General features: G+C 31.7%; 1 protein-coding gene across 1 annotated transcript; it reads left to right on the top strand.

Moving 5' to 3' along the window:
• The first annotated feature begins 8,758 nt into the window (after window positions 1–8,758).
• On the top strand, window positions 8,759–9,685 carry LOC121222351 (cysteine-rich repeat secretory protein 38). Its single transcript, XM_041102945.1, has one exon. The coding sequence runs from the start codon at window positions 8,827–8,829 to the stop codon at window positions 9,553–9,555; it is 729 nt and encodes a 242-aa protein (XP_040958879.1). The 5' UTR covers window positions 8,759–8,826; the 3' UTR covers window positions 9,556–9,685.
• The last annotated feature ends 447 nt before the right edge of the window (window positions 9,686–10,132 follow it).

Below are 10,132 nucleotides of genomic sequence, written 5' to 3'. Positions count from 1 at the left end.
ACAACCCGATTTTGGGTCTAGCCAGAACAGTGGTTTCGAGACCACAAATCCGACGAGGAAAAAAATTTATTTTAAAATTATGACAAGGGTTGCATTATGGTAGGAAGGTTGCATGAAAATACTGATATGAAAATTTTATCGATTTAGTGATTAATTAAGGAAATGACCTATTTATATAAAATGTAGAAATTGAATTCTAGAAGCTAGAAGGGTTAAATAGCTATGAAATTCAAAACTAGAGGTCGTTATATGGTAAATAGACTAACAATCAAAAGATGGTAGATTTTTATGGATGAATCATCCATGGAATTTGAGAAAAAGAAAAAGACTAAATTGGAATTTGGGGAAATTAAAAGATGATAATTAATTACATGAACATATCATCTTCTTCTCCAAAATTTACATAGAAACCCTAGGAGAGAGAAAAGAGACTTTTTTGGCATAAATCGATAAGTAATCATATCCCGTTTTTAATAATTTTTATATTTTTGAGATCGAGATAACATGTTCTCTTTATTTTGAAGATTTATTTGAAAGGTTATCAAGGTATGAAAACTGTGCCATGGATGAACATGCTGAAAATTGAAAATTTATGGTAGAATATGAAGCTTGAAATTATGTTAAACAACTTTTGCTAAGTGATTTTAAGTGAAAACGAGTAAAATGGTATAATAGGTAAAAATACCTAATGTTCATAAGTAAGTGTTAGAGTGGGAATTTGATGTTGCTATAGAAGGGAAAACTGTTCAGCATGCCATAATACATAAGAATAAGGGATGAAGTTTAATTTACGAGCTTTGGGGAAAAAGTGTAAATATGCAAAAGTTTAAGGGCAAAATTGTAATTTTTCCAAAGTTTGAGTCAATGACTGTTTTGATAAATGTGAGTATTAAATAAGTCAAATGTGTTATTATATATCAAAAAAGAAATGGAATCGACTTTAATCGGAGAAAAGAAAAGATTAAAGACTAAATTGCTAAATTTTTATATTGTTGCACCAAAGTAAGTTTCGTGTAAATAAGAGTTATATTTTTATAAATTGTGAATTATATTTGATATGTGAATTAATATTGAATGTGTAAGGAAAATTATTCATGAATTATTCAAGTGATAAAGTGTTTAAAATAAAGTGTTAAGTGTAAATTCCCGGTTGAACTTAGGAATAGAAATGGATACAAGTGACATGTCACTAGAGACCAGTGTTACAGTGTTACAGTAAGTCCTGGGTGCTGGGTGATCTAGCATGTGTTGCAGACACCTGACAGCTTGTGTGAGTAGGCTTGTGGACATTTCCAGTGTTATTGATCAGTGGTAGCTTCGGCTACATTTTAGTGGTAGCTACGGCTACATATTAGTGGTAGCTTCGGCTACGTATCAGTGGTAGCTTCGGCTAGATAATAGTGTGGCACTTATGTGCTAATTCTCTACGTATTCGTGTATATTCCAGGTGTTTAACGGGAAATTAACTAAGTGAAAATACATGAGATCATGTAACGACTAAGTGTAATTGAATGATGAATATATGTGTGGAATTGAATTAAATAGTGATCGAAAGTGAAAAAGTGAACTTGTGAAATAGTAGAATTAGCAACAAATTAGTTTTGGACAGAAACAGTTGTGTGACTTTGAAAAATCACGAAAAATGGTGAAAAATTGAATTAGAGGCTGAATAATCTATGAAATTGAAGCTGAATGGGTCTATTTTCACATAAAAGAAACAGATAAAGCAAATGAGTTATATATTTTGAGATATTTGAAGTTTAGTTAGACAGAGTCAGAATGAGTTCGGAATCCCCTGTTCTGACTTTGGAAAATTATCAAAAATTATACAAAAATAATTATGGGATAAAGTTTATATGTTTAGAATACTTAGTGAATCTATTTTCAAGAGAAACAAATTCTGTACAGTGAGATAATTAAATTTTAGTGAAGAGAGATCAAAACTATTGAACAGTGAAATAGAGGAAACTTTAAAGAATAAACTGTACTTATTTGCTGGACCAAAAATTCTGAAAATTTTATGGTAAGAAGATATGTGAGTCTAGTTTCAGGGAAAATTAACAGATCTTAATTTGGAGCTCTGTAGCTCAAGATATAAATAATTTAGTGATTCTGACTCAGACAGACAACTTGAATTTACACGCAGAAAAATAGTGATAGTATGGATAATGTTGTTTAAATGTGTTATACACATTAAGGATGTGGAATGGAGAGGATGAGGAGGAAAATTAGGTAATATATGAATGATTTGTGTATAATTGGTCATATGCTTGATTATAATTGATAAACGATGAAATAGAAATGATGCTTATATTTGTGCATTATTGGTCATGGTTTAAGCTTATGTGTGAAAGTAAAGTTTCATTGTATGTATGTATGGTATATTCGTTATATGATTTGGTATGAAATAATGTCATGAATGGTTTATGAATTAACACATGTTGATAAGCGTGATACATAAATAAATGTTGTGCTCATCCATGCTTATAATGCTTATTCTATATGTGTATTTGGCTAACATATTTGGTGTACATGCTTAGGCTTTGGCCAAGCAGTGGCTGGATTATGCCACGTTAAATTTATAAGTTATGCATTAAAATGGTAAGTGCCTAATTGAAAATATGCTTGTGATCATGAAAAGGGTGGTAAGGTTTAAATCATGTAATCTCTAGTGAAATAGTTTATTATGTGGTTAGTTCCAAAAAGAGTTATGTTTAAATACACTAGCTTGCGACTATGGTTGAATGATATGTTTAAAATCTTGTGTGATATGCATAAGAAACAAGTGCGGAAAGGTAATGAAATAGTAAGTTCATATAGCGGAAATTTAATGATTAAATGTTAATTTTGTGAATTATATAATGTAGGATAAGATATATTTGTTGCTGAATTGAGAATAAAATAACAATGCGAAACTGAATAAATGATAAAATTGAGCGTAACGTCAGATTTGAGTACTTCTGATCAGTGACAAGTGATAAATGGTAGCTTTAGCTACACTTATCTGATCAGTGACAAGTGACAAGTGATAAGTGGTAGCTTTAGCTACACTTATCTGATCAAGGACAAGTGACAAGTGATAAATGTGATCCCTGTAAAACCATGGCAAGGCTATGGCTTCGGAAAGTGCTAAGTGATCATACGCAAGACCATAGTTATACTATGGCAAAGTGGAAGTGAAGTACTCAATTTTCCATAACCGTTCCCTAATTTGATTAAGGATGGTAAGTGACAAATGAGCCAAAAAGAATTATAGTAAATGGATAAGTGGTAGTGAATTTATACCAGGATGATGAGTTGAATTGATGTTGTTATTTAAGCTAAAGTGATATTTTCATTGCAAAATTGAGAATTTCATAAATGTGTTAATGAATGGTATAATCGATAAACGTTGAGTTAAATAGTAAATATGTATTAGTATTGAACTTAAATATTTGAATTGTGAACATGAGAAATTTGTGAATTGAATGAAATGGAAATGAAACATTGAATTATTAAGATTTTTGAATTACATGAATATGTATTAGGTCTCGTAGGTCCTATTTATTATGAATATAATATTTTGAGGATATATTATGAAGAATTATAAAAGCATGTTAATAATTTGAAAGTTTTAATTTAGATGAAGTTTTATAACTCGATTAAATAAGTTTACAAGTGTATGTGTTCTAGTAATGCTTCGTACCCTATTCCGGTGTCGAATACGGGTAAGGGGTGTTACAAAGATAGCATTCAAGTATCCTTCAAATTGGATCAAGGCTTAAAAGCTAGTCGACGTTTGAAATGTGACGATTTTCTCCACAGATCCATCAGGTGAGAAATCTTGGTGGAGCGCTTCCAGGGTAATAAGATAAATCATATGATAGGTTGCGATAAAAAGGGTTCGATTCGACTCATCACCAGCCATGGAGGATCGACTGAAGCTCTGATACCTTTGTTACGAACAAAAATTAGAAAGCAAAAAATGACAGAAAAAGAAGGAATGAAGAGAAATTTTAGAGAGGGGAGGAAGAGTTTAAGAAGAAGGAAGAAGAATAAATAGAACAGAAAGAAAGAGAGAGAGAGACTAATTTCTCAACAATTTTCATTAGCGAAAACAATGACTTCAGCCAAAAATAGAATATCATATATAAAAGAAGATAACAACAAAAAGAAAATAAAAAGTAAAATAAAATAGTAGGATGAAATGCCCCATATCATCAAGTCTTCTACGCACCGTATCACTAAAGCAAAACATATCTTTTTGCTTGGTATTCATTTTGGCTCAACATGAGCATGCGGAAATTTCAATGGTGAAGGCTATCAGAAGAAATAAACACTTGCATTGGTCATAATATAAAAGTACCAATTTCAAATTTGCCCAAATTAACAATTGCATTGCTAGGAAGGCAACTGGATCTTTAGTGTCTGAAATTAAGGCTGCTATTGAATCTGATATTGAATTCATGCAATGTATCACAAATTAAATTTAAGTTTTTTTTTTGAAAATTGAATGTTTCTTCTCTTTCTAATTTCTTTCTCTTTTGTTTTTGGAAGATTATTGAAAATGGTTTAGAAATTGATATTGAAGAGACTTGGATTGTGTTTAGAAAATATTGTAGAAAATGATAGGTTTTTTATTTAATAAAATCTCTCTTTATTTGAGGTTGATCTCTCTTTGGTAAGTATATATATCATTCCTTTCAAGACTACAGTTACTAGTAATTATCAATTTTCTATTATTTAACCTAATAATTCAAATGGTTGATTAAAAATAAAATAAACTATCTAAATTAACTAATGATTGCACCAAAGAATAAAACACAAAAATAATCAAGTATCAACCAAGTGACAAAACAATACCTAGGTAAGGATCCACCTAAATTTCATCTATAATTCTCAATCTAATTTATGCAGTTTCTTTTCTTAGCTCTTTGATCCGTAGAAATCCTAATTTATGTAATATCTCTTTCAAGCATAAGAGCAACTAACTCTAGGTTGATTAATTGAAATTTCTTTATAATTAAAACATCTATTATTGCATTAATTCACTCCGTGGATCCCCCTATTAGATTTGACTCTAATTCGGTAGATTTATGTCATCATATTTTTGGGATTGCATGCAACTCCATTCAATTATGCAAGATCTAATCACAAGAAAGATCTATTCAACCTCAGACTTATGTACATCAAACATGAATTAATGTTCAAGAATTATCAACCCAAGAATAATTAAGTATTCATAATTGAAAATAAAGAAACTAAGGTTTTATTGCATAAAAATAGAAATCAAACAATAGAATTCATCCTAGGGTTCATCTCCCCTAAGTATTAAGAGAATTATTTCATAATTGCAAGTATAAACAAAAAAAAAAGAATATAACCACTAAAATAAAAGAAATCCATGATAAATCCCGTGGAAATCAACTTGGACTCTTGAATCTTGATAGAGAACTGCTTGGAAACCGACTTCAATGGGGTTCTTTGGGTAATTTCCATGCTATCTCTTTACGGTTGCTTATTATTTCATTTATTTCCTTATTTATGCCTTTTTAAAGTGCCAAAAACCTAAAAATTGTAACTTTCAGCTGTTAGCGCACATGGTTCCCAAGATTGACATGCCCGTGTGGAAGTCTGCTGCATATGTATAGCTTCCAGAATACTCAAATGTTCTAATTTCCACCCGTTTTTCACTCCTATTGCTCTCAAGTGCCCTATTAAGCATCAAAACATGAATATAAAAGGATTAGGAGTATATAATTCAGAATTAATGTCACATAATCCCTTAAAAATGCACTAAGAATGAGGTTAAAATCTATTACTTTTGACACTTATTAGAGGTTTTTTTTAACAAAGAGAAACTGAAATTACAAAAAAAAGAGAGTTAATGGTGTTAGACTGAACTAAAACTCTATCGAACAATAAAAGGTTATCTTACGCATGGACCAATGAAATTTAAGGTGCACATAAAGGGGTAAGGAAAAAGGGAAAAGGAAATCTACCAATATCTTAAGATATTGAAATTAATTACTAGAATATCTTTATATACTTGGCCCATACTTTATTGATTAACTGAAGCTCAACAAGCCTTAGTCATATTAGATTACTTTTAATTTTGGCTAACTTTTTTATGATAGTAAATAATATGTAATTATTCTTATTATATATGTAATGTCCATATCATCCAACAATCTCCCACTTTGACCACATATATGTATTACCTTATAATTGCAAGTCATATATAACCATATGAGTTCAAAACTTTACTATCATGATCTAAAGATATTCTGAACAATCTCGTCCATTAATTATATTAACATAGAATCAAGATGACTTTTGTTACATATATCATAACTAAATTCATCCCTAATCATGTATATTAATACAACCAAATGACATAGATCGAGTATAGATGTGTAACATGAAAATTACATACAATGTGATCTAAATTACATGTCTATTTTCAATTGGTCCTCCTTAGACCTTAGCGAGATGAAATCTTACCTAAATTAGAGTGTGAATTGAATGTCATTTAAAATCTAAATCGTCAAGTGTTTGCGTGTGGAGGACACATGTGGTTCGTGTTGTGCTGTAGAGGTGAATCATAAGAGGAGAATGTGGTGGTGCAAAGGAGATCGATTCACCTAAGCAGTAAAAGAGCGGAAGAAAGACAAGAAAAGGAGGATGGTTGTTGTGAAGGTTAAGGAGATTGAGTGCAAAGAGTAAGTGCATAAGGTTGCTAATGGGGGAGAACCCCTTCTCATCATTATGTAGGGTATTTATAGGAAAGACCTTATTGTCTATTAATGGTGACATGGCAGGTCATTACCAACGGGTTGTCATCATGGAGTGCGTTGTGGACATACATGGTGGGGCCCTCTGTTATTTCTTTTGAGGTAGTACGAGATTGTTATGTTCAAGTGGACTCCAGTGGCCACTAAAAAGAGTCTTCACACTTGAAACAGTGTTCACTCCAAAAAGCAGGTGGCTTAATGTTGAATGCGTTCCCGTTGCCAACAAATGGTCTTCACGGAAAGCTGAGCAGCTGGTGACGATCCGAAGAATGAGAGGTAAATTTAGATCGATTTGATTCAACTCAATTTATTATTTAATAATTTTAAAAAATAACATTTTTATTTAAATTTATTTTACTTTCAAAATTTAATATTAATACGAAAATATTTTTAATAAATGATGAATCGAGTTTGTAGGTAATAAGAACAATTAACTGTGACTAGTGCAGGTTATGGACAATTCTATTTAGCAAAAACAAATGGTTGACAAATATGTGTGGAGAAACATTGATGAGGCTGACAAATTTAAGGTTGACGATACTGAGGCAACTCTTTACATGATTGGTTCACTTATTATATTAATTCTTCAAGGTTGAATTAACCATAAATTGCTGCTTAAAGTCTAGCCTAACTTAATTATGAAAGATAAAAACAAGAGCAACTTTCGTTTTATATTCATCAATTCAATTCATTTAAATAAGAAAAAGCAAATTCTAGAACTTGTAACTCGTTCAATCTGATAAAAGAGTACCATTTAACATAGAAATAATAATAATAATTTAACGTTTATAATTATTTCTGAGAGAGAATAAGATGGTTAAAAACGTATATTTTTTTAATAAAAATTATTGGGGATCGACCTGTATAGACATCAAACAAAAAAAGGAAAGAAAAAAATTGAAAAAACGAACATAAATATATTTTACATGGAAAATCTTCAAAGGGAAAAAAAACCACAAACAAATAAGGTATTTGCTTTTCGCTAAATGTGTAAACAAATGAGAGTATAATATGAAGAAAATAAACCTAATATAATCCGTACATTACCCAAAACCCAAAATGCAAAGCTCAATATCTCAAAGAGCAAATCAATAAACAAAACCCTAAACCTCATAAGGTGCTCACAAGAGGGGTACAAAATACTTTTTCCATAATTATCACGAAACTCTCACCAAAACTAATTTACGACTACATCTTGTCTCCCTCAAAGAAAAACTATTATTGATTGGCGTCTCAAAATAAAAATACAAGTCCCCTTTAAATAGGCTAAAATTAAAGTTCTAATCATACTAAAATATCCCTAAAATAATTAGAATTTAAATGAAAAAAATAGTTAAGTGAGAAAAAAATAGGAGGTACACCCCATGAAAACATAGAACTGCAAAACATATAAAAGCATAATAGATGCAAATTTAGATATAATGAATATTGTTTTCTTTTTATTCATATCCTGTAACCTCATTACACATTGAACTTGTAAGCTTCCAATTCCTTTCAAACAAAAACTTTATTCCATTTAATACACTACATAGTTACAACCTTGTGCCAAATGTTAAATGTATTTCATTTGAACTTAATCAGCATCATGTATCAAACACTCAGTATTTTTTAAAAATTATAAATTATAACACTCAATATTTAATATGTATCCATACATCATGCACCTTTAACCAATCACTAATTATTATAATTAAGTAATTAATTCCTTACATAAACCATTGCAATTTGCATGACTTTAGAACCTAATAATGATGCAGAATACACTTAAAAAGGATCTATATTGTAATTCTCACATCCCCCATGATAGTTTAAGTGCGTTTTCAGCCTAACCCATTATTTACAGCATTATCTTAGAGCCGCCTCTCAACCGGCGTTTGAAAATTTCTCATTACCTTAATTAATTCATCAGTAAAAATAACTGAAAATGTCAGCCTCTTCAACCCTTAGCCTATCAACCTCCTCCGTCAAACCTGGATAATTTTTCCCTATAAATAGCTGTTTTGCATGGCCCTAAGGTTTAAACAAATAAGCTACATTACATACAATCTCTGCAATGTCTTCTTCAAGAGTTGCCTCCTTTGTTTACCTATTAGCCCTTACTTTCATTGTCCAAACAGCTTTTGGAGCTGACCCTCTTTTCCATTTTTGTTCCAACTCTGGGAATTTCTCTGCCTATGATCCTTATGAAGCCAACTTAAAGGAGCTCACTGGCTACCTCTCCATTCAAGCCCCTCCCAAAGGGTTCGGCCTCGGTTCCATAGGTCAAAAGCCTAACCAAGCTTATGGCCTCGCACTTTGCAGAGGCGATGTGTCGACCCCGGATTGTAAAACCTGTGTTGTGGAAGCAGGCAGTGAAATACGAAAACGCTGCCCCTACAACAAAGGTGCAATTATCTGGTACGATAACTGTCTTTTCAAGTATTCAAACATGGAGTTCTTTGGCCAGATTGATAATCGAAACCGGTTCTACATGTGGAACTTGAACAACGTGAGTGAACCCCAGTCGTTCAATGCCAAGACCAAGGAACTGCTGAGCGAGTTGGCTAACCAAGCTTATTCAAATCCCAAAATGTATGCCGTTGGAGAAACGGAGCTGTACGGATCGAACAAACTTTACGGGTTGACTCAGTGCACCAGGGACCTTTCCAGCACTGAGTGTAAGAAGTGTCTTGACGGCATAATCGAGGAGCTTCCGACCTGCTGTGATGGAAAAGAAGGTGGAAGAGTCGTTGGTGGCAGTTGTAACTTTAGATATGAAATTTACCCTTTTGTTAATGCATAATTAAACCTTTGTGATCGTTCAAAAAAAAAAAACTATATATGCCCTGCAATAAATAAAGTTAATCTAATCATATATATTAGTATGGGAATGTATTTATAGTAAATAAAAGAAAGTATGATTTTGCAATTTAGAAAAAAGAGAATTGTTTTAAAAATTTCGTACTTCATAATTATTCAGTGAATTAAAATGCGATTTTTTTTACCATTGGTTTGCATACATGTACAAGGCACATTAACCCTAATTAAACATGATATCAACCCTCTTGCATCCAGTAGGCATTGGAGTTCATTGAATTTATGAGGAGGTGGATAAATTAGATAGTGGTATGGGTGTTTAGGGAAGCCAAGTCTTTGGCTGATTCACTAGTTATGTCTGGAGAGCATAGGAAATTAGCCTTGAAGTTGCCTGGAAGGTATTGGCCTGGCCAATCTACTTATGCAATGCCTTTAGAGCATTTTGCTCCTTTTAATAGAAATTGCCTTAGCCAAAAACAAAAAGTGATTTTGGAATTGGGTATTTATACTTGAATCATGTGAAGTACGTAAATAAATAGATAAATATGATCATATTTATTTGC

The sequence above is a fragment of the Gossypium hirsutum genome, chromosome D10, assembly GCF_007990345.1.
Source record: "Gossypium hirsutum isolate 1008001.06 chromosome D10, Gossypium_hirsutum_v2.1, whole genome shotgun sequence".
Taxonomy (NCBI): Eukaryota; Viridiplantae; Streptophyta; class Magnoliopsida; order Malvales; family Malvaceae; genus Gossypium; species Gossypium hirsutum.
This window is presented reverse-complemented; position numbering and strand designations above follow the sequence as displayed.